This window comes from Strigops habroptila, chromosome 2, assembly GCF_004027225.2.
Source record: "Strigops habroptila isolate Jane chromosome 2, bStrHab1.2.pri, whole genome shotgun sequence".
NCBI lineage: Eukaryota > Metazoa > Chordata > Aves > Psittaciformes > Psittacidae > Strigops > Strigops habroptila.
The window spans coordinates 30,882,576-30,908,466 of NC_044278.2; the positions used below are offsets into that span (position 1 = coordinate 30,882,576).

Sequence of the window (25,891 nt, forward strand, 5' to 3'; positions counted from 1 at the left end):
TGCCTGCAAAATGAGTCTAAGTTGTTACTGAGTTGTACAGTTCAACTATAGGGGAAGTGTGTGCTCACTCTATCGGATATAGAAACAAAGAGGTAGAGGGTGAGGTGAGAGCGAATTCCTCTCTCATCCAGGTCACACCAGCGTCTGCTGTCTGTCTGCTATGCAACAGTCCAGGCACCTATTTTCTGATCCAGTCATAAGGTCTGTTTCATTCTTCTTGGCCTGACCTGAGTCTTAGCTCAAGGCTGCACAATGCTGTTCCCTTTTTTAGTGGGGACAGTGTTGCTCCAGCATGGGAAACTTCCCCTTCCAAGGTTCTCGGGCTTCGAGTCATGTGGGGGTCTCAAACTGGCCTCTGAGGTTGTAGCCCAGCAGCCTGAGAGAGTATGTTGCAAACAGCCCTTTAATTTATGGCTTGGCTTAAGACATGTGCTCAGCATGTACCCAGAGCTGGCACCACTGCAGCCAGCCAAGCGCAGCAAGAGCAGCTGGAGGGCAGAGGCAGCGTTGCTGGGTGAGCGTGATGCTGCGTGTGAGCTGCTGCAACTGGGAACTGGCTGGTGCTGAAAGGTCTGCTCTTCTGAAGCAGGTTTCACCTCTGAAGCTTCAGTCCCTCTGCTCCTCTCTTTGCTGTCCACTGAAGAAGTCTTACTTTTGGAGCATGGCTTCTTCACTGGGCCTGTTCCTGGTTTCTCTCTGTGGGACTAACCCAAAGCCAAATGAGGTCAAAAGGCTTGGATCTGAGCATTTTTTCCCCCTCACATCTTATTCCAATGTGGAAGAGAAGAACACAATGCACAGTTTGAGAGTACAGATTTAGAGCTTGAAGTATTTATATTTAGGCTTGAAGTACTGCTCACATGCTACTTTTTTTTTTTTTTTAATCAAATGCTCTTGCATTCAATTACTCCAACATGAGAAAGAGAGGAGGAAGTAGAAAACCTGCTCTGAAAACCTAATAAATACAGTATTTGAGATAGATTTAGTGTAATATCTTATGTTCTGGATGCAATAAAATCTCAGTGTAGTGATTATGCAACTGTAATAAGCCCTGGTGACTTGACTTTAAGCAACAAGATTCTTTCTGTTGATTTCAATGGACTCAGGGTGTTCTCATCCACACTGGCAACTCCTTCAACTTAGGGTCTCAGCATTTTAATATAAACAAGTGCCATCTGGGTAGCAGCCCATAGGAGTAAGTTGCAAAAGGCTGTGTTTTACTATCAAAATTGTTTTGTGCTGTAAACAAAACTTCTCCACAAGCAAATTTCCTTCTCCTTGACAAACTTTTTCAACTTTCAAACTGGTAGAAAAATTATATTCACCATAATCTGTGCTCTAAATACTTTATGCCAGGTTGCAGAAAGCAGCTACTTTCTTTCTTAGCACAATTACTGATCTCTGAATTGCCAATGGAGGAGCTAATTGACCCTTAACTAATAACCAGAATGACAATGAATGTAGAAATCAGCCTCTGAGCTTGCAAGATGTTCTGTGTTAGCAAGTATATTTTGATTTGTATAAATTACTCTACTTTTACTTAGCCTTTCTTTCCACAAATGTAATCACTACACCCATAAAATGAGTTGGAGGACCCTGTTACTCATTTGTTACTTTGCCTGGGATTTGAGTGACCATGTATATTTGAGTGGCCTCTGCACAAACTCTTTCCCTGGTATTTATTGCAGTCTTACGAACTCAGTGTTTTTTAACAATCTGTGGTTAAAAATTGATTGAGAAAATTACATTTCTTCCTTGGCAGATTACAACTGTTTTCAGGGTCCCTTTAGCACCAGACCTTTCAGACTCATGTTAATGGAAGGTCAATATGTTACAGTCTGGAGAACAGAATGGTACTACCCCAGTACAAATATGACAAGATTTTCTAGACTGAGCTGATCGTAATTTCATGACTTATGTAGAGAACACAGTTGCCGTATATTACTACTACCTGCTTGGAATATCCTCGTTATATCAGCATGGCTTCATCATTTAGTTGTAGTGTGATTCTGCAGGGTGTCATGATAAAGACATTGTAACACATATAAATGCCAGTACGGATTTATGAGGCAACCTGCATTTTCTTGCTTTCACAGCACTGAGTGCTAATCTTACTGACAGTACACCTGTTCCTGCTCTGTGTTATTTTCTTCTCCTTTTGCTTAAACAATCTACAGGTATGTTATGTATTCGGTCCATTTAAGTAAGTTATGTCCATCCTCAAATGAAATAGCTATTAAATTGCTTTAAAATTGAATTTTCCTTATTTTCTTAAGTCCTGCATAACTGGAATAGTGGAGATAAGGCACTCTGTATTGCATGGTTTTACCTGGAAAGGTATCTGGCTGAAGTATACTGCTCTCCCAGTAGCCAGCGATAGCCTTGTTCTGGCTTTTTGGGGGAAATGAGGCCGAAGGGTGCTACTCAAGGGCAGACTCCAGCTGCCTCAAAATCGCCTGGGCCTCCATGGGGTCCCACAGATATGATACTTCCTGCATCGCTGCAGGACAGTGCACACTTTTTTTCTGTCCTTCCATCCTCCCAGGTGCCTGGAAGCAAACTCAGCGTGCTGCTGAGGGTCTGGGCTGTGAGGAGGGGGAGAAGTGCCTGGCTGCCTGGCATAGAAAGTGTCCATAAAAATTGAGTAGCGCCACTCTCAGTATCTGTTGAATAGACTGCTGAGAGTCAAATCAGACCTTGAAAACTTGCGTTGGGGAGGATGACAATTTGAGCCCCTGTTCTCCTGTTCAGGCTGCTGTATTCTGCCTTGCTCAGCTCCTTTCAGGTCCCAAGCCATCAGCCTTTGTGTGACCACAAAACTGGGTGTTTTGGCACCAATGCACTGAACAATCTTTGTCACATTTCCATCAAATGAACCACCAGAGCAGTGGTTCATATTCAGTGGAAAGAGCATTGGACATTTATACATTTAGGTTTTGGCTATTACTTTTTGCTCTGTCTTACTGTTTCCGAAGTTCGGGGGCTCTTGTGTAGTCTTGGTCTAAATAATTTCAGAAATGACAGAAGAAAAAACTCCCACCAGAAACCAGTTTAGCTGAGCAGATCTCTTACATCCTCATGGACAGATATAATGAAATATTTTGTTTATATTTTCATCCGGCTGTTTTATACACACACACACACATATATGTTTTACCCATGCTAATGTATAAGATGCGGTATTGCCATAGTAAATTAAAGACATCATTCCTTACCTATGCCTAAATGCCTCTTGAGTGCCATGAACCATCACTCCACTTTGTTGCAATTCCTTATACCCGTCTTCCTCAGTCACACAAACCTCCTTTCAGCTTGGTGCAAATTAGCCTATAACTTTTCACCTCTAGCTTGGCCCCTGATATTGCAACACTAGAGATTTACATCACTGGTCCCCAAAAAAATGAATGTGGTAATTTTGTGTTCTGTCCGCATGGGTTTCTATGTCACAGTGGAGCACTGCATAAAGCTGGAAATCAAAACTCACTGAAGAACGTGGGAATGGGAGATTCACAGCACTAACCTACCATGCCGTGACTCTTCTGCAACCTGCAGGTGGAAGATGCTATGAGTTGATGGATAGAAAATGCTATGATTATTTATAGCTTTCTCTGCATTTTGTTTTGGTTGCGTTGTAGACATCAGGAAAACTTGGCTGCTGTCATTTCAGCATCACAGGTTGGGCTGTTGGGCTCTTCAGAAGACTACTTTGAAATATTAAGATTATCTGCTTATTGCGTCTTCTGAAAAAGAAGTGAGAATATAAAAAAAATAAGGAGGAGATGAGCATGACAATGCTAGGACAGTGATGCCCAGACCTCGTATTGTAAACAGGGTTTCATGCTCAAGAAACCTCCTTGCTTCTGGAGGGAGAAGGGCTTAATCTGGAAAAAATTTCCAGGGGAACTCCTGGAGATATTTTACTTTTTTTTGATATTTACTTAGTGTAATGAAAAGAGTTCTGAGAGAGATCTGATCTCTGTCTTGGATGCCATAAAGATGATGAGCCTTGATATCTGTGTGTGTTTACAAGAGTCTCTAGCTCTCTGCTCTAGCTCTGTTATCTTTTAAATGATATCATTAGCATGTATTTGTAATTGACCTGCTATACCTGGTGAAACTGTGGCTCTCGGTTCCTTTTTTTGTAAGAGATTATGCACTAAACTCCATGTGACAGATGGAAAGTGTGGTAGGAGGCTGTGAATTGAGTACATAAGTAAGGGAGATAGAATAAGATGTATATTAAAGGACCAAGCATTTTCATACATAGCAGTGTTTGTATTTGCCGTGAACAGTTTGTATGATGAAATATTCAAGATTTGTTGGGGCTGTCTTTGCGGAACAGCTTGTTCCATCTGTACTCAGAAGGAACAGTGGCTGTGGAGAACAACTGCAGGAGTGCTGCAATATGGCATGCCTGAGGGAAAGATACGCAGTCTGATACCACCGTTCTTCCCATATGTATGGAGTCTCCTTAAATGTCATGAAGTCCCCTTTTAATAGCCAAAACTTCCAGTATGGGTACTTTATCTGGATCATAAACGCTTATCTGCTTCTAATCTTCTGTTTGCCTTTTAATTAGAGTCTTAATTGCTTCTTTTCTAAGGCCATTAGGGAGCTGACAGGCATTGCACAGCTCAATTTATTCCTTTAGGGTCCTAATACAAAGGCCACTAGAGACTGAGACCTACTCCACGGGTTTGGGAAAGCTTTGGATTGGGCTCAAAAATGTATATTAAACATTTGATACATATTGGTAAATGTTTCTGAACTGGATTTCTATCACTGATAGCTTTTGAATACTTGGACAGTATTTTATATCGCTTTGGAGGGTAAAGGAAGGCAGATGTAGCAAGGTTAAGATTCATGTCTTGTGTCTTAAACCCTGGATCTTGACTAATTTAACAGGGTTTTAAAATCCTGTTGTACTTGTGTTCAAGCCCTGAGGGAAGAGTCTTAAAGAGGAATTTGAGAACAGTTATAAAATGAGCTGTTCTAGAGCACAGACAGGCAACTTTCATTCAACTGTTTCTAATTCAACTGTAAGTTGGAAAATGAGTACTGGATCTATTTTAAAAGCTTTCTTTTGAAAGGACTTAGATCTTTTCCTCATTATTCTTTGCTACAGAAAGGGAAGAGAAAAAAAAGTAATTTAATTGTAAAATCGAAAAGGGGAACAGACCAGTTGCTCTTCAGTGAAACAACTGGGAGGAGGCCAGCTGTGAAAGGTGGGCTTGTGCTCATTCTGCACTAGCTGCTGTGGTACCTTCCTTGCCCTGATATCAATCCCTGTTTCTTGGTGTTGGCTGCCCTTCCTGCCCCGCCCCAAACTGCAGATTGTGGTGGAAGTGCTGTGAGTGACGGCTTTGCTGTGGTCTCAACACAGAAACATAGTGGTGCTTCCAGCCTGTATTTCTAAAATGAATATTCTGCAAAAATGCTCTAGGAAGGTTTGAGTTGCTGTAATAAGGGCACACAGCATGAGACCAGGTCAATCACCCACAAAGCCTTGTGATCAGTAAGGTGATCAGTCAGATCACCTTGATCAGTCAGGTGCTGGCAAACTGTGGGACAGTTGTGTTGTGAAGGCAGATGCTGGCCTCTGTTTTCTCAAGAGAGCCTGCCCTTGACTCAAGGCAGGAAAAGGACATTTTCCTCAGACTGCAAATCTAACCCTCCTCTGCTTCATAGATGTATAGACGTGTCTACTGTCTTTGAAGATTTTTGGCCAGACAAGAATCCTTGACTGACTCAAAACCTTTGGCTTTGGACTCTTCTACACTTTTTCACAGCATCTGTCATGGTTCTATTGGCAGTTAGAAACTCACTGCTGCACTTATACCTGAAAAAGTAGCTTGTTTGTTGTCTTCTCACTGTAAAAAGAGACTAATGGAAAAGGAATCTGAAAATCACGAACAAGGAAGGGGTATTTTCCCATCCTGGAGATCTAAATGTAATAAATTAATACTTCTTATACAAGGGTAAAAAAAAAAAAAGAACCTAACAGTTGGTTAAAAGAAGCGCCAGCATAATTTAGTTGGACTGGCTGAGTCATAGATCTTTTTTCTTATGGTGGTGCCTGGCAGCTCTGCCACAGTCAGATTAATTTTTCTCCTTTAGTGGTAAGTCCATGTCTCTTCAGTTCACATTAGCCTGCATCAGTCAGAAATGTGGAATAAAACTTCTCAGCCCTGAAGTGCCTTAGGGCTCCCTCCAAAGAAAAATTTAAACATGTTGACTCTGTTGCTAGATGCAAGGCTGCCATTTGTGGTGATGATGATGATGGTGACAAGGATGACAATAACAATAATGATAACAATGGTAATGGAGCAATTGCTTGTGTTGATTTTGTGGATTTTCTGTTGGCAGCTTGAATCACACAAAGCACGTCCAATGGAGAAAGAAGCAGATGACCACAGCAATATTGGGTGCCCATCTCAGTCTCCCTCACTGTCTAGAGGGGCAGAAAGGTGGAAAAGAGGGTAGCTGTGGCCAGGGGAGTGGGACAAAATCCAAGACAAGTAGGGAATTCTGTGAGTTAGTGCAATCTTTGGATCACTCTTCAAAGGCTGGTTGTCTGATGGAGTGCAGCCTTACAAGTTTAAGGTTTCCTCTTCCATTAGACTTGCTGGAGTAAAGCTTGGTTGCACATGCTGCCTGTCTGCCCACATCAGTGAAGTCATGCTCCTTACCCACTTCTGCCTCCCCTCTCTGAAGCAGTACTGTCTCCAGTGGTTCAATGGTGGCCACAGAGCAGCTTTCAAGTATATAAACCACAATTTCTGAAATGGTGACATGTGAGAACAATGAAAGCTGTTAGCTGGGCTATTCATTTTCCAAAGCCATTCAGTTCTTCACATCTATAAAATACGAGGAGGAGCTGGCTTTGAGTTTTATAATTACAGACTAATTTAGGCTGGAAGGGATGTATGGAGTCATCCGGCCCTACCCACTGCACAAAGCACAGCCAAATAGTTCAAGTTGCTCAGGGTTTGTACAGTCAAGTTATGGATATTTCCCTGGTGATTCCCCTGGGCCCCTGTTTCAGGATCTTACCAGCTTTATGAAAAAAGAAAAAAAAAAAAACTAAAACCAAAACCTTTTCCTAGTGTCTAATTAGAATTACCTGCATTACAACTTGTGCATGTTGCCTCTTATCCTGCCACCCTGCCCTTCTGGGATGTGCCAGCTTCCATCTCTGTGATCTCCCACTGGTATGTTCAGACAGTGCTAAGATCCCCTTGCACTGGCCTTTCTCCAGGCTGAACAGTGCCAGCTACTGCCACGTCTCCTTGTGTGTGTCCTGTGCTCCAGCATCTGACCATCTTGGTGGTCCTGTTGGACTTGTTCCACTAAGTCCGTACCTATTTTATACTGGGGAGCCTTGACCTGGACACAGCATATAGGAGGTGGCCTCACAAGTGGTAAACAGAGAGGAACAGTCACTTTCCTCAAGCTGAAGGGTATGCTCTTACTAACACAGTCCAGCATGTAGTTGGCCTTATTCGCCAAAAGGACTTCTTTGGGTGTGTATCACTCACTTGCTGAATAGCTTGTGCTAATGAATTGCTTAGAACTAGTTTTGCAAAGACTTTCACTCATTTTACTCCAATGAATTTAGTGTGGGCAGCCACCTTCACTGTGTGTGTGAACCTGAGCCCATTCATCTTCTTGGGAAGCCTGTGCCTAAAGGCAGAGGTAGGCAGTGGTGCTTTCCAAGTTTCTTCCTTACCTTGTCTTTTTCCTCCTTTATTCTCACTGTCCCTTTGATGACATCGGAGACATGCTGGCCTCTCCAACTTAGTTTAGTAGCAGCTATGACTTCAGTGGCAAATCTCTGGGGCTTTGGCTCCCCATTAGCCTTGGCCAGTGCTGTGAATTGTCCTGAAGCAGATGTCTTAGCTGCCTTGTCCCTTTCCCTTGCTGTGGTAGTGGCCTGTATTCACACTGACCTAACTATATGCAGTTGCCCTCCTCTAGTGCTCATGGTGTGAGATCAAGACCTGATCAGGTCTGTCTGGGGAAAATATTTTTGCAGTTCACGGCTTTGTAAAATTAAACTGCTGGGAGGACCCTGGAAAACTACAACCTGGCATCCTTTGCAGGGCAGAAAATATCCAAGAGTGTATGTTATCCTTCCCATTATTTATTTCTGGAAGGTAGGGGGGGGCTGATACAAATATTCCCTCTGAATTGGTTTTCTAAATAAAATTTTCTCATTCCTTAATAATCTCAAGTGGTTTTCTTATAATCACTGAAAATTTGTTTCTGGGGATCTCTTTCATTTTTGCTTTGTTTTCATGTTTTGAATGTTTCTTTAAATCAAGTTTCTTTATCGGCTAAGTTTCAAGAATGGAATATCTGAAATGTAAAAATCCTATATTTATTAAAATCCTGTTTTTCAAATGAAAGAATTATTCCATTCCACAGAAATAGCAGCAAACAAAAACTGTCAAACCTAGAAAGGACAGAAATCTCAGAAAGCACTGTGACTAACTTTTTCTTAGATTCTCTTGGGATTGGTGGGAATGAAGGAGAGAGAGAGTGAGGGAGCAAGAGCACGAAGCTGATCACATGAGCTGTTTGTTCCTTTTGTATTTGTTGTCACAGTGGCTGCCTCATCACTCCTGGAAGATACTCTCTCTTTCTATCTCTTCTGCCAATACAGCAGGTTTGGAGAAGTGGGGAGTAGAGTACAACCAGAAAAATGAGATGTGGGTTGCTTGCCAGTTACACAGATTGTCACAGGAGGAAATGTTTTTATAGCAAAATCAACTTTGTAATAAAGTGTAGATGTTCAGCATTGCTTACAAGGACATTAGCACCTAACATTAAATGCCTTGTTAAATTAGCCTGAGAGCATGCTGCACTGGAATATGGCTATTTGATAGCATATCCTTGGGTTGAAGCTCTGGATTGTCCTCCTCACTTCGTGAAAAAACCAGGCCAGCCTCCCTCCAGGTGTGCAGCAAAGATTAATGCTGCTATTAGTTGCAGGTGGGAGTGCTGATACATGGATGGCTGCTCAGGCTAAGCAGTTCATGTGTATATGCTGTAACTGGTGCCTCTGCTGTTGCTTGGACTTGGGCTCAGCCTCACTGGTGTGGTGTAGTTTGCTCCTCTTCAGTGACACAAGTGAACAGCTCCCTGAGCTCTCTTTGGCTACATGGATAAACTAGAGCTCAGCTGCTTCGTAGTGTCAGGGTGGTGAAAAACTGGCGGAGCATGCCAGCGAGCCCATGCTTGTGTTTGATTTTCCTTGAAATGCCAGGATTGAGACCACTGAGACCATTGCATTTCTTTGTAATTGGTTTTTGCTGGAACCCCTTGAGGACTTCTTTGTGGTGGCCTTGGGAAGCCCAGAAGATATGCCATAATGGGAGTTTTCAGTGCTGGTAACGGCTTTCTATGATATGCAGCATACACTTGTAAGTCTTCTCTGTCTTTTTCATATACTTTATGTAGCCGGGGGGTTAGCTGCAGTCTGTAGCCTTGTTCTTTTTAATCTGTCGAACATTGACTTTGAATTTCTGGTTTAGTTAACAGCTTTGCTTGCTTGTTCTTCAATCTTTGAGGTCACTTTTGACTTTATAGTTACTGTTCTATTCAATTTTGTGAAAACTTCCTGCTAAAGGCGAATAATCTATCTGCTTACATTCATTAGAAACCAATGTAAATACTTGTAACTTTAGAAGGGCCTTACTGTTGTCAAGGAGTGTAATGCTTATCTTTCATTACAATTCGGTGAGACAGAACAGGAGGAAACAATATGATAAAATTGGAAGTAAATAAGCACCAAAGGGAGAAGTGAGCAGATCTTTTAGAAATACTGGTAAGAAAAGTTTGCCAAAAATATTTCCCATGGTTTTGAACTGCAGGCTAGTTAAGTATGCTTCATATCTAGAGATCAAACATGAGTGAACAAGGTAATCAACATGAAAGAATCAGTTCATTTTGGCAAAAGTTTCAGGGGTGAGACACTGCCCTGACCCAAATCAGCGTGTGCCTTGGGATTTCATTGCAGGTGCTCATCAACCTTCATCTCCAGATTAGTAACAACCTTGGATGGCCAAAAGCAGAAGTCTAAAATTAGAAATGATAACTATACTTTTCCTTTCCTAAAAATGTAATTTCAGTGCTGACCCTTTGTTTACGTTGTTCCAAGTGGACAAACTGATCATGCTTCAGTTAATAGCCATTGTCTTGAAAAGTGCTCAGAGATGTAAAAGGCACTTCATTGTCCTTAAGCACTTCTCAGAAAGGCTCAGAAATCCTGTCTCAAGTTTGTAAGCAGGTGAAAAATGTTCAGTGAGCTAATTCTGCCTGGGGAACCCTTTGACCTGGATAATGCTGCTGTGCCGTCTGCAGAGAATCATCCATTTGTTTTAGCAAAGTGGAACTCCTTGTGATGGAGTCTGTGTGGGTGCCGGGGACACAAGCACTGCTCAGTGCAGCTCAGCCTCTACTTTCTTGGTCCTTCCAGTTATACCTCGGTGTCTGAGCTGGATCTGGAGATCCAATGACTCCACACTATCACCTTCACAGATGCCTTGCTTCTGGACTAAAACTGCTGGAAAATACAGCTGCTTGAAGCTATGCTGGAGGCAGCAGTATTTAAGTGTCTGGCACAACAGGGTTTTAGGGGGAGTCTGCTGGTGGTGGGCAGTGAGGTCTGGGCTGGTCAAGGCGCCTTCCTGCTGCGCCCTTCTGCTATTGAAACATAAAGCACAGTCTTGAGATCCTGTCCCTCCTCTGGCCTTGGAGATCGTGAGTCCTACAAGAGATAATGTGTGCAGGCTCACCAGTGAGAAGGATTGGTGAGCAAAGACAAAATTTTGGGTGTCTCATTGTGCTTGCCACTGTGTTAGAAAAGGAGCAATGCTGACAGTGGAGGTCTGCAGGAGTGTGCCAGGAACTGGAAACAGCCCTTTCTCTGTGCCCAGAGAGACCTACTATGGTTTGCATGGACATGATGTGCAAAATGAAGCTGCTGTTCTGCAAGTTTGATTTGTGTTCTGAGCAGAATTTTTTAATAATATCTAATTAGCTATACAAAAGTGGTTTTTTTTAATACGGAGGCCTCAAAACTGTGTTTTAGGGATCTTACTTTTTAACATATGAGTTACTGCTTGAATCTGAGTATTATGTCTGAAAGCTTAGGGCTGCTGTAGATGTGAAGAGCTGAGCAACTAACTGATGAGAAAGGTATGAAAGATGGACAATAGGCTATTATCTAACACTTAGTAACATGTTTGTATAATATAGCACTATTCAGAGCATTAAGCTATACAACAAAATATGTAATCCCTTTTCCATGCCTTCCCTGAGAACGATATAGATCTCAATTTCTAACCAAAATTTTGGTTGAAGTACTCATAATCAGCATATCTCTTTTCTCATGAACTTTGCTGCCTTTCTTGTGATTTTTCCTATTGTGTTGACTATTGTGAAATTGTAATTGCGTCATTTAAGCCCTACAGCCTGCTTCACCAAATAGACTAATCCTTTCTACCTGTAGAGAAAGCTTCCTGAAACAAATATCACAATGAAATTGGAGTGCCTTTTATTGCTGGCATTCAGAACTCCAGCTCACGACTGCAATCACTCATGTTAACATCCCTAGTTTTCTGTGTTAGAATTAATAACAATGAAACATTTTGTTAGAATTAACAAAAGGAAAATGTGAGCAAGAAAAATAAGTGAAGGGGACTGCTGGCAAGCATTATGGAAGTGGGGAGAAATAAGAAGGCGAACCTAGATGGCCATGATTAGCACCTAGCATACAGAGAAGTTAAAACTTATAAAACACGAAGAAAACCTAAAGATTGGAGAGCCATTGTATTCTGACCATTCCTGAAATGATGATGATCTGTCTTAAACCAGAAACCATTTATTCTTAACCCTGTATAAATTGCATTTCAGTCAATGTATGTTGATGACATCCTGGAGCACAACAATCAAATACACTTTCACCAGTTGCGTTGCAAGAACACTTGGGTGTGAGAAATCCTGGTTCTTTTCTTCCTTTGGCCTACATCCCCTTAAGAAGCAATTTGAGAACATAAACATCTCTTTGAAGGGCAGAAAAAATACGGTAGTGGAAAATCTGTAATCAGAGCAATGCTTATTTGGAGAGAGAGCAAAGACTGCTGAGATGTTTTGAGTGGCTGGAACTGTTAACATACATGTTAGAGGGAGATATTTGCTAGGACTGAGCAAGGATAAGGGGTAAATATGGCAATTCATCCAGGAGAAGTAAAAAAGACAATAGATCAGTCAGTCAAAGGGGCTGTGGTGAAGAGTGGGAACAGCTTTTACAATGTTTATCTAGTTGATAGCACCATCTACTATATAAATAACCATCTATGTGAATACTTTATTGCTTTCCACACACATTTTCCACAGCTGGCAAGTGTGTTTGTTTACATATCTATAAACCATTCTGCAAATACTGTTCTCAAGCTGCCCATGTGTCAGAAGTACAAATGCACGCTATTACAAGTTTATTTGTAAAATTATCCATATGAGCCCAGTTATATGTCTAGCTTTGTGGCTTATTTTTTGATAGTTATAAGTGTGCAGATAGTTTTCTTTCCTTGGTACTCTTTCAATTTTCATGTTTTTAGGCAGAGGGAATTGCCAGAGTGTCATCTAGTGCACCCTGCTGGCCAGATACAGCTTCTCAAAGTTTGAGAGTCTTGCTGGCTTAAGTAGTTTGAAATACTTCATATTCTTTCAGTGTGTTAGAAAAAGCTGTTTTCTGTAGATTAATGCAGGTTTAGAGGAGGCATTTGAATCAGGCTGCTTATGATTCAGGAACTACATTACCAACAAGGCTATGGGCTAGTCAAAATACTCCTCTTGCTCATTTTTTTGTAACTCCCTCTCTCTGGGTTTCTCAATTTCTTTGTCAGGTTCTCCAGATATTGTAACATACCTCACTTTCCCACCTGATCTCCCCAGTTTTAAAAGACTTACCTTTTCTTGGTCTCAGTTTATTTCCTGTATCAGAGTTATAAATTTGGAAGTCTTGTATAATTTTTTGAAATTACTAGTTTGCTTATGATGATAGGACCTCCCTTAAAAATAGATTTCACTAGTCAAAAGGGTTTAAAAATTTCAAGCCTTTTGTTAAGAAGAGGCTATTAAGTTATAATAAAAAATTATTACTTGCAGATTTTTGTTTCTAGGTTAAACGAAGTAAGTTTTTCAAATCCAAGCTTTTGTGCCTGCTGTTTAGGGAGATGGGATTCTGGATCTTTGAGCCTAAGCTTCTTTGTTAGTCCAAGGGGAAAAACCCAACAATTTCTCAAATTCCACTACTATAAATGTGGATATTCTAACAACTCTCTTGATTGCTCTCTAATAAATCTCTTAAGCGGTCTCCATAAAATAATATTAACAGTGGTGCCACTTTAAAATTAACCAACTATTTTGAGTGGCAAATATTGAATACTGCTGAACTGAGGTCAGTGTGTTAGTCATGTTCTTTCCAGTTAGTTCATTTGCATTTAATGTTACAGCTCTCCCCCAAGGAGTCGAGGGATGCCAGAATCCTGCTTTTTAGTGCTGAGTAAGTGTGGGACCACAGCCTTTGGTGGTATGGGGCTATTCTATCCATGCCACAGCTGTAGTCTGACACTAAAAGAAGCATAAGTGCCTCAGAAATGTCTTCCTTGTTGAAGGCAGATGTTACTTCATTTTTTGCAGAGTTAGTATAAATCCTTACATTGCACTGGCACTCCTATCAGTTGTTAGTATGGTAGGAAATGGAATGAGGGCTGCAAAACATGGAAATAACTGATATGTCCTTCAGATATGGTGACATTTGGTTGGACTTTTGCCACTCGTTCGTGAAAGCTCATTGGTTGCTTCATGGCAGCCTAACATAATTCACACCAAACATGATTGGGTTTTTTTGACACTTGAGAGATGTGCATCAGTACCAGGAAAACCGCATGAGTAAATCTTTGCAAGAGTGTTATCCTTTGAACTCAAGGGGATATTTTTGAATGTCATTGTAAATAAATACAGAAAATTGCATATTGGATGGATTCATAACAAACTTTTTAAAAAACAGTCTTACTCTGAATTTTTGCTGATGCTGTATGAAATAGGTTGACTTCACGTCTTATTGAAAGTGCCTTGTTGAAGATTCTGCCCTCAAAGTAATCTTCATAGCAGAATGAATGTGAATAGTCAAGGTGTAGTCATACTTCCTAGGCTCATATTTTGCTTATCTGCTTTGGTGAAGACATACGTACTTCTTTTGCATCTCAAAAAGATATCATAATGCTTCAAAGGAGAATTAGGGGGTTCTTGATTTGATTTTTCTGCTGACTTTAGTTTGGTTAATTATTTCAACTTTATTTAATAAAATGCATTATTCTTAATTTCCTGTCCTAACATGCAATGCAGAGTTCACTACATTGGTACTACATAAACAGCAGTGTTTCATGCTACAGGTGGATATGATTTTGGAGCCCTTAAGGTGGAAAACATAATACGTGTATAAAATGATATCACCTGCTCAGTAAAACTTGAAGCAGAATAATACCAATAAACTAGAAAAACAATAGCAAATGTTTATACTTAGCATTTTCCACTGTGCTACTTCTCATTAAAGGTATAAATACTGTCAGAGTGGAGAAGATCTGAAAATAGAGAAAGGATTGTTTTCACTGGTCAAACCTGGGAGTTGCTTTACTGATAAATAACATAAGTTAATGATTCCCATCTGAATTTGACCCATGAGCAGTGATGCTGAACGATGATATTGCTATAGCTGAGGTCACAGTTTCTTAGCCTCAGGTTTAATGTTTTTGTATGCCACGACTTAGACCAGTGTTGGCAGGTATGATGGGTAGTGTATCGCTTGCTCTCCAGAGTTGCAGATTGCTGCTCTAAGCAACTACTTTTGCTGCTCTCACTCTACTTAGGATGTAAGAAGGAAATGTGAATGTATGACGGCCTTTCAGCATTTCCCAGGTTATAACTGGAATTCTATATATATATTATTGTAAATTCAAAGAGGGAAAATGTCTGGTATTGGTAGAAAGTGGGTCTGATTGCACCTTCAACCAAAATAACCCAATGCATGTAGGCAAAGCACAGAACAAGTGGCTACTTCCACACAAACATGCTTTAGAAATTGTGCTGGTTATTGACATTAATCTTTCTGATGCCAAAGTTAAGCGGCATTATTTGATGCCCTCCCCTCATATCACATGCAGCTAGAGAGCCAACCCAAACAGAACAAAATTGAGAAGCTTAAAATGCTAAATATAGCTACCTATCCAGTGCCAGGCTAACACATTAGTCCCGAATGGCTTCAGTGGGCTTCCAAATCACTGCATCCAGTCTCTTTGTTAATATGGACTCTTCTAGCATTGGAACTTAAACTTTGCCAGCCCGAGCAGTCTGAGAGGTGAAGGCTGATAATGGCCAAGTGGAAAATTGAGTAAAAGTGTTGAGTATCAGAGCAGCAAAGGAGAGCCCAGAGAGCTGTGTGAGTGTGCAGGGGTGAAGATGGGGTAAGGAAGGAAGGGTTAAACAATAAAGAGGAACAAAGCTTAAGACAACAAAGCTACATTTGATGCACTGCAGAAGTATACTGTCTTTTGATCACATAGGTATTTTCTGTGAGTTTTTTTAATTCTACTACTTGCCAATCATTTTTCTGGAAAAGATGGAGTTCAGTAAAGCTGAAAATACCCACCATTCTATGGGATGTCAAGTTCATTTAGTTGCAATTCAGAAATTTCAGAATGGTTTCAGTTGCTTACAAACAGCAATTTCCTCATTGTCTCACCCAAAGGTGATGCAGATGTTTGAAATCTTGTGCCTACTGTACGTATCAGAAACACCAATTTCTGATTTCTCTTGATTTCTCTCCAGTCTCACCTACCTCCTGCAAAATTCGGAAGCCTTGCATTTACCACTTCAAATTCTCTGCCAAGTTCCTTTCAATTTTTTTTGCTCCATTTTTGTCTCACACATTTATTATATGGTGACAAATGCAGTTTTCTTCTGACACCACATAATAGATGTGTGAAACACACACACATGTTCTAGTAAGAGACTGCTCTTTATTTCCTGGCTCCAGTTGAAAATATGAGTCAGGGTTAGAAAGGTTGTACCTCTGTCAGAGATCTGTAATCCACATCCTCAAACTTCCTTAGCTTTTGCTACATTAGTGGGGAAAAATGGCAAATCTTGTTCTTCTATTCCTATAGTCAGTGTTTCTTCCTCCCCAAGCACATCTTTTCTTCGTTTTCTAATTGCCATTCCCTTTTATTGATTACATTTACTCACTTCAGAGATTGATGCTGCCATTAACAGGAAAAAAATACCTCCTAGAACAAGTATATCAGCATTCTGACTGCGGGAAATGCAGCAGCTTTAGAGAACGTATACTCCCACTATATTCTGGCTTTAATGCAGAACAGAAAAATTACTAGTCCATTTGCTGTGAATTCCAGGCATTGTTTTCTCTGTGTCAAGTGATATCTGGTGTTGTGCTGTATAATTTTAGGTAATGTACAACTAGCCTTTCAACAAGTTTCTGCTGACATAATATGCCATATTTGTATATACCCGCTTTAAGTGTTCTGTAAACTTCTGCAGTGTGTAGGGGGCCTCAGTGAAATACAAAATCAGCAGATCTTTTGTGATCTAATGTGGAACAAGCCCAGTGTTACAAGTTAAAACAAAAACAAGCAAACAAGCAAGCAAAAAGAGAAAAGTGAACACATTATCACTTCCTACAGGATCCAAATAGGCTACGAATTTCGTGTGGCAGGCAGTTATTCTGCAGTTACCCATGGGTGATTCGAAGCAGCATGAACTATGGTGCTTCCATATTTATTAAAAAACAGAGATTTGTATTGATTTTTTTTTTCTAAACCATTTTATCCTGTAAGGTCCTACTAGTTGAGTTGCTCCTGCTTAGAATGACAAATAACTGGGTGACATGCTGTGAAAAATTTAGAAAATGAGAAATGCTATCTCATTTTCCAAACAGAGCAGAAACAACACTAATTCCATTAGGCAAGATGGAGCAGACAATTAAACTGGGCATGCTCTTAATTTTGAAGCTAACCACATAACTGATGCTGTTTTCAAAAGTAATGACTATTGAAGTGATTCTTTTAAAGTGAAGCAAACCCACTGTTTTCCTTTCTAAAATTAAAGCATTTACCTTATACAAAGTATAAGAAATGTTACCTGTTGCCTCCACCATTCCTTCTAGGATTACAACAATTTCTAGCTCCTCTTTGGGCAACTGGGCTTTGGAAATCTCCCAGAAAGGACTCTGCTGGTTAATTTCATGGCTGATGATCAGTGGTGAAACCAAAAAGAGACGATCATCCCCTGTGTAATAACCTACGTTGATATCTGTCTGGTTGAGTGGTATAAATTCCCCCTCCTTTGTCTGTTTGGATTTGATCAACTTGGCTCGTATTGATGCCTCTACAATGTGTGAATTCCTAAGGTCTCCTACTCGGAACATCAGACACAGCTTTCCATCCCGCATGGAAATAACTGCGTTTGTAGAAAAAACCAAGGTTTCTGCCCTCTTCTTGGGTTGGGATATTTTCACAAACATGCAGCCAACCATGAAAGCGTTGACGATAGAACCTAAAACAGACTGCACTAAAAGCAGAATAATTCCCTCGGGACACTTGTCCGTGATGACCCGGTAACCATACCCAATGGTGGTTTCTGTCTCGATTGAGAATAAAAAGGCTGAGACAAACCCATTGAGGTTGCTGACGCATGGGGTCCACGTGCTGTCCCCTATATGATCCATATCTCCTCGCATGTAGGCAATTAGCCACCATATCATTCCAAAGAAGAGCCAGGTCACAGTGTAAACCATGACAAAAATCAACAGGTTGAACCTCCACTTGAGATCGACTAAGGTAGTGAAGATGTCAGTCAAGTAACGGTAAGTCTCTCTGACATTCCCATGGTGGACGTTGCATTTCCCATCTTTCCTAACATACCTCTGGATTTTTCTCTTTGCACAATCTTTGTTTATATTTTTTGGCAGATCCTCTCTAGCTTGTTTGGGCAACTTTGGCTGATGAATAGCGACAGGGCTCTCTATGTCCTGCTCCATTGAGTCTTCTTCCAATACGTTAGCTGCCATGAAAAACAAACAAACAAGAAAATGGCAGGCGTTATTTTTCTTATTATTTCTCTAGGACAACACACAGCTACTTTCTGTAGTACTGGCATGAAATTGCTAGTAATCAACAAAATTATTATTCTCATTCTTTGCTCACCTATTAAATGCACAACACAAAAGTCAAATGATGCCAAGCATCCTCAATTTATTGCTAAATAGAAATACTATAAAAGAAAGCTCTCATTTCCTATCTGTTAGGGCATCTTTTCTACACCCATATTTAAAATCTGAAAGATGTGTTTAAGCAGATCTTTCTTTCCCCCACCCTCGTTTACGTTTTAATATATGAGATTTTTTTATACACCAAGAAAGATCTGCTGGGAGATAGTGGATATAAATGAGGAAATGGATTCACTTGGGGGCTTTAGCCAACAAGATGAGCAGACAAAATGAGCAGTTGTTGAGCTGTTTTTTCTATCAAGTGCATTGCTATGGGGCAAATATTAAATAAGTATAACGCGTTTATAAAAAAACCTCAAGAAACATCAGTTTTAAGAAAGAACCAGTCCTACTCTTGTTGAAGGAAAGGCAGGCTACAGAGTAATATATACCAAGAGCAATTCAAGCACATTTCCATAGAAAATCAATATCTCACTGATACTGAGACAGGGAATTGTGTGTCCTTCTCCCAGCAACGCAAAACATACAGTACTTCAAAACAGGATTTCATTTTAATTCAGTGTGCCTGTGGCCTTTGATTCAAATGTACCCTTTTCTCTAACTGTATGGGCCTAAACAGCATTCCTCTGTAAGCGTCTTTACAAGAATTGAAACCCCCAGAATACCAGTAACTGTGGGTTTTTTCCTGTAGTTTCCCAGTGTTTTGAGATAAATAGCTTCATTACGTTTATGTGCAAGAAAAAAAGAGCATACTGGGGGAGAGAGTGGTTTAATCAAATGTGTTTGCATGAAGCTGAGGACATGGTGAGGTCTGGGGTAACTGTTATCTTTTATCGGAAAACTTTCTGCTCTCTAGGGCTTACTCCTGCAGGAATTTCAGCTCCTGAACTCCTAATTTTTTCCTGGCTGGCAAACTGCTATTCTTCTGCCACCAGGCTGTGAAGGGAAAAGTCTTCTGCTGGTTCTGCCTAGGTGCTTGACTCTGAATATAGAGGCACTGATGTGATGTTGTACCATTGGTTTATGAAGATGCGCTTCCTGAACAGTCAGGGCATTGACATGCGTGTTGTCGGTGCTGCGAGTGGTGACCTTCAGGCAGAGAGCTGGGAGTAAACAGCTTTGGTTGGGAAGTACTTCGTTTCCCTGAACTCTGGTTGCTGCTGAGTACCTCTTCCCTGGCTGGGAAATGGAGGCATAAACCCATCAAAACTCCTGCTTGACAAAGCAATCCTGTCTCTGGCACTGCAGAGGCTTGAGTGTGTCCACCTGGCACTGCCCTGGGCAGTAGAGCCAAATGCTTTTGTGTGGAGGAGCTACCAGGGAAGCCTGAGCTCTTGTGCAGAGGATTGCACAAGGGGTGCCCTTGGTGGGTCAGTATAGTCTGAAGAACATTTTAGTCTCTCACTCTTAGAGATGTGTGCTACATAGCAGATTGTCTGTGGAGTATCACAGCACCTGTAGGTTTTTCAAGATGAGCGGGGTCACCCCTGTGGAGAAAGATCACAGACTCTTACAAAGTTGTAAGAATGACTGAAATACTCAGGGAAAAAAAAAAAAAAAAGTGTTGAAGACTGGTTGTTTCTCCTGGCCTGCTCCATTGTCAGCCAAGCCTCTGTTCAGCCCACAGCCTGCGTTACAAGAAAGGCTCTGGCCTGACCCTCCGTTAACAATAGCATGGAAACGTGATGGCAATACTGTGTTTCAAGACTCTGTGCTCCATCCTGTGTCATTGCTTCAGTTTGCTGCTGCCTCTAAATAGAGCATTATTCAGGCTGATGGTAGTGACAGGGCTGGAAGTTGTGTCACAAGGCAGTCAGTTCTGAATGAACCTACCCCAGTTCATGACAGTGTGCCTACTTGCATTATCACTGATGCTATATAATGTACGACGAAATCAACACAATAAAAAGGTGCTGCAGGAACCTTGTGAGGCAGACTTAAGCCAAAGTCAGAAAATCTGAAGTTAAGGCTTCACACTTTATGCTTAACTCTCTATTGTGCCTAAGGAGATTTCAGTCCACAGGAGCTATCACATCACTGCAGTAATAGACCCCTCAAATACTTATGAACATCTTATGAAGGCTCTGGCTTTTGGGACTTGAATGGACTGTATGTTGGACTAGTAATGCTGGTTTAATGTGGTCCATTAAGGCATTATGAATATTTTGCTTTACTCTCCCAGCTAGAGCCTGGCATGAACTCAGAGACAGGGTGCAAGCATCCCATTGCCTTTGAGAATATACCTTACTTACAACCTTGCTGTTAAAGCCAACCATATCCTAGACCTCCCTTCCTGAGCGTCTCTTACCAGAAACAGAAAAGTGTACTAAAAACCATAGCAGGGCTGGGAGGGGGCACAGGTGCTGGTTTTATTACTGGCATCTGGGGAAATCTTAAGGGACATGCCCATGCAGGGATGCCTACCAGTCATATGCTGCACCTGTCTCGCCTGCTTTTCATGCAGCATTTATTTCCTATAGAAGTACTTGCTAACAATGAAGCACCATTTTATTCATACAACGAATTTTACTGATGCTTTCAAAATGTTTTGTGTTGATTTCAAGCCCTTGCGCATCGCAATCAACCTTTCCTGTCTTTCACAGTACATGAGCTGACCTACAGAGAGAGGTAAGGGCCACATTTTCTCAAGTGGCTATAGGTTTGTAGCAGGAGCAAGGAGCTGCTGTGCTCTCCAGCACATGGTGGTGGGCTGTCACTCTAAATGGGCTTCAGAGACCTGCCCCTTCCAACCTGGAAGGACTTTTTTCAACCTTGAGAAGGTCACACCAGAGCTGACTGCCATCTGGGTATATTACAGAGCAGCTTTCCATAACCAAAACCAGTGACTACATTTAACCAAAGTCTCTCTCAGTACAGCATCTTGCTAACGCATGTTAATCTCCCTGGGGACATCTGGCAATTTCATGAACTCTTCAGGCTCTTCCCAGTGCTGTCGTTTCCCAATTCCGAGGCAGTCTCTGAGAAGGAAAATCAAGGTCAAGCTTTTAGTCTTTTTCTCTTTAAGCAAGATGCCCTTTTACTCTTATCCTCACCTAAATTATCCTGCTGTGAGACCCAACAAATACCTGAATGGGGAGGTTTCTAGATCAGAGTCACAGCCCGTCACCCTCTCCTGGTCTGAGTTCTCACTCCAGAGCGAACCTTGGGAGCAGCAGTTCCTGAAATAAGTGATCCAAGGATTGTACATCTGTGTGTTTCCATGGAAATGCCTGATGAATAAGTTTCAAACACATGGCAGGATTCCTGTTCACCACTAAGACTGAGGAACAGCCACATATTGTCAGTGCCTTTGCCACAAAACACTTCAACTAATTATAATTTTGCTTGATATAAAACTAATTAGCTTATGCTGTTTATATCGTTTAATTTTCTCTTCAGTTATATAATGGCTGTCATGGTTCCAGGAACAGGGGATAGCAGCTATCTCACTTGAGAGTTATTTTTACTCTCTTCGCTTTTCTTCATGACAAAAATATATACATAATATTAACCTGCACTGAGAAAAAAATAAAATAAAATAACCCTAGTTTGGAACAGTTTCCTCTCTCGCAACGAACATTTTGTTTGTTTGAACACAGTGGTCAGGTAGAAATACCATACCAATTTAGGCCAATGTAGACTATTCTGTTCAAAGTATTTGTTTCAGTGAGTCTCTTAGGCAAATGTGTATGTGATGTATGAGATTTCAGTGACTTGTTTTATTTTCCAGCAAATGCAAAAGAGTTCTCCTAAATAAACCTCTGAATAGTTCACTTGTGTTTATCATAGCAGTACATACTGACTATGGCTATATTAGCAAATTGAATGTGCCCAGGCCTATTCTTTATCATGGAGGCTAAATGAAGTGATGCAGCCCACACTTGAATTACTGAACGCCTGTTTTTTTCAAAGCAGGGTAGTCTTATACAGTCTGCTTATTAGGAATAGTCTGTGTCCCATGCTAATACCTGAAATGTAGCCAGAAATTGGGTGTACTCAGTTTTGCACTGGTCAAAACCATGCTAGGAGCTTTTCTATGAATTTTACCAAACAAGGTGTTGGGTGCCAACGCACAGGAACATTTTATTTTCTGGTAAAGATGTAACCAGTGTTGTGACCCTGGTATTGTCTATTCCAGGACAGCATTGTAAAGGCACAATCCAGTGTTTCCAAGCACATATTTTTATTTAGAGTCTCTCAAAAAACATGATTCCAGTGTCAGCAACAAACCATGAAATGGAGAGAAGATGCTCTCACGACTTCCAAGACCGTGAATGTAATATATTACTATAATACAAAAGCAGTCATTTTATCATTAACAGTGCAATTTTTTTTGTTCTTTGGTAGTGCTTCAGAAATCTTGTCATCGTACTGTACAAATACAAGAGCAAAAGGATGTATTTAAAGGGCATACTTGTCTAATTTAAATACTCATAGCCTATTTTCATTGTATACTGTATTAGAGCTGTAGGATGATCTGCAAAATAATTTGGAGTTTCAACAGAGAATATTACATTTTATAACTGACCTTTTCATAGCAGAAGCTGATATAGAGAGTTCAGTGAATACTTCAGTGTACTTTAGTAGACTAATTTTATCTCGTGTAACACAGTTGTGAACGGTTTGTATACAAATTCACTGAAAATTCACTAATTCAACAAAAGAATTTATAATCTACAAATTGTTCTCCAGGGCTTTATTGCGCATATAAAAATGTCAAGCAGACGTCATTTTGACTGTGATTTCTGACTGCATGCATGTCATACCCCACTTTCCTGATAGGATGAGGCTAACTTTTTAGTTACTTGTACGTTTGCATTTGTAAGGTCCAAGCTTGCCTTTTGTGAACAGCCTTCAGTATTCACCTCTCATTTGCTGTGATCACAAACGTCCCAGACTCTGAACTCATCTGTGGAATATTTGGCAGTACCAGGTGGCTATTTCTGTTCCCTGGTGCCTCTGAGAAGTTGTCAGGCTTTGACATCAGGAAAAGGCATCATAGCACAAGACATTTTCTGCATTGTTCATTACTCTGTTTTAAGTCTGAGTCTTTCTGTTTTCTTTTCTTGCTTGTAATGCAAGGAGAAGTTGGAGAGAGGAAGCAGACAGGAAGGTTCTGAAATGCTTTGCCTGATCTCTGGCTGGTATTAGTCACTGTTTCCAAGATTTCTGAAATCTTATGTCTGATGAGCACTGAGGGCACAGGAGCAGATATTCTTAGAATAGAGGAGGATTTGCCTGTTTGATGAACTCAGCCTGCATCACTCTCAGTGAGACCAGGTAATCCGTACTTCAAGACACTGTGTATTACCACTGGATATGAGCAGAAAGTCTTGTTTACAGAAAAACAAATGGAGTCTTTTTTAACCAGCTAACAACTGTAAGCAGTCATTATCACAAAATGCAGATTTCTTCTGAAAAAGACAAGAATTAGGATCTGCTCCTGTGCTGTTGAAATCAATACAAGACTGTCTATTCACTTGGCTGGGAATATACTCTAGTCCTCATTTTGAAATGTTGAAATGTTCAATAGATACTGACTTGGCAAATTTCTTCAAGAACCAAATTACTTATTTGCACCCATAAAATCATAAATATAATTTCAGAGAGAGCATGCGTGTGATTTAAATTTATTTCAGCAGCAGTTTTAACTAGAAAAGAAATGCAAATTGAAGTATGTTTATGATTAGAAAAGAGGCTGTAAAGATGATACCTTTTTTTCACACTACCTGCTTAATCATTGCCTTCTAATCCAACTTGGTAAAAACAACGTTCTACTATTTTCATTTTTTTAATTTTTTTTTTAGGCCTGTATAGCTGCAAAAAATCAGCCTGGGTAACACTTTGCCTCTATGCAGTACAAACATATACATTCATTTCTGATTCTTGGCCCTTTTATTATTAAGGATGGAAAAGGATGCTGATACATTAATTAAAAAAATCCACAACTCTGTTTTTGGTAGTCATTTGACCCTGTAGTTTTTGTCTTGGATTCTAACCGATTTCGTCACAGAATTTACCACTAAAGGCTCCAGAATGCTATTTTTACATCTGCTTTGCTAAACCTGCCTTCATTTGAAGCACAGGGAAGCCAAACAGCCTCAGCTTTGTTACGTATACGGAGCAGTGTAAAAAGGCTATACATTTTGAACCTGCAACGATGTGGAGACAGTTGATTATCAGTGTCTTCTGCCTGTCATTAGGCTGAGGATCTCAAATTGGGTTATGAAACTTGTTTATTACCTGGAATCTGACTGCTTGGAGTCAATGTCAATTCAGAGCCATCTCTAGTGCAAATGCCTGCCATAAAAAATAGATTTCTGTAATAAGGTGAGTTCACTGCTTGTGTCTGATTAGTCTAGATATTAACGATATTTACTGGAGGTTTGGCTTCCAGAAAACCTCAAGAGGTTCAGAGCAGGTAAGGCTTCTCCTGAAAGCCAATGTTTTTGAGGTCAGCATACGTGTTACTCTCTCATGTGTGCGGTGACTGGGATTAATGTTCAGAGTGTTTGGGTGGGAACCAGTCCAATGCAGTCTAGATGCTATTCTTTTGAGCAGACTCAGCATATGTATGGGCTATTGCTGATATTGCACATGTGCTTTGACTTGTGCCATGTTCTTATTCATCGTATTCCTCTGTAAAAGTAAACTGTCACAAGCTATACGTTAAATCAAGAACGTCTTCCAATCCCTCATGGCAGATGGTCTATCACCCTCGCCTAGTGCTCACTACTTCTTCATGCTCAACCTCCTCACCTTTTTCTCATCAGAAAGGCAAAAACAAAGATGTTTTCACCTTAAGCAGGTAATGAATAAGAAAGTCTGAGTATGACAAACCTGTAGAGCTACAAAAAAGAAAGTAATAGATGCCCCATGCAATTTCAGAGTAAGTTGAACAATGAAGATTAAGTTCAACATCATAGTGGGAGCAGTGGTTACACTGAAAATCATGACCTACAAGTGGAAGACTAGATGATGGAGGACTAACATAAAGACAGAATGAAGATTCCTGACCATGATAAGTGTGCAATGCTGGCAGTAAAATCAGAGACTTTTGCATGCAATTACTCATAGCAGCGTACAAAGAAGTCAGAGAGATACTCTCTTTTGAAAAAAGTGAGACCTCAGTCTCTTTTGCTATAATACTATTATCCTATTCACACCCAATGCAGAAAACAGCCTTCTCAGATGCAGCGTTTCTTCTGAGAAGTTGAGAAAGATAGAAAGAATGCATTTTTTGTACTTCGAAAATGCATAATATTGTCACTTCTGCTGCAAGCAGTGGAGCAAGGTCAGTGTCAGAGACAGCCCAGGTGTCCCACCCTGAGTCACCTGGCAACATTAGACCTTGGCTTGTGTCTAGTATTTCCATGTGGCTAAACTACTGACAACTGCTGTAGTAGGGATAATAGGGATCATTAATGATTCACAGCGCTGACAGGCCTTAATAGCTGCAAATACTGGCCACGTGCTTTCTTTCTGATGCTTCTGCATCAGATGTACGTCTCCCTGAGTTGCTGTAACATGTCATTGTCTGATGGGCCCATGAGAGATTTCTTTTTGCAGTTACTCAACTCC

General features: G+C 40.7%; 1 protein-coding gene across 2 annotated transcripts in view; it reads right to left on the reverse strand.

The window, feature by feature from the left end:
* Positions 1-25,891, reverse strand: part of KCNJ6 (potassium inwardly rectifying channel subfamily J member 6) — a 168,126-nt gene that overhangs the window by 26,427 nt on the left and 115,808 nt on the right. For both annotated transcript variants that reach the window (XM_030477126.1, XM_030477127.1), the window contains one exon: positions 17,224-18,144. In XM_030477126.1, the coding sequence (XP_030332986.1) occupies positions 17,224-18,144 (921 nt within the window). The remainder of the gene's footprint in view (positions 1-17,223; positions 18,145-25,891) is intronic.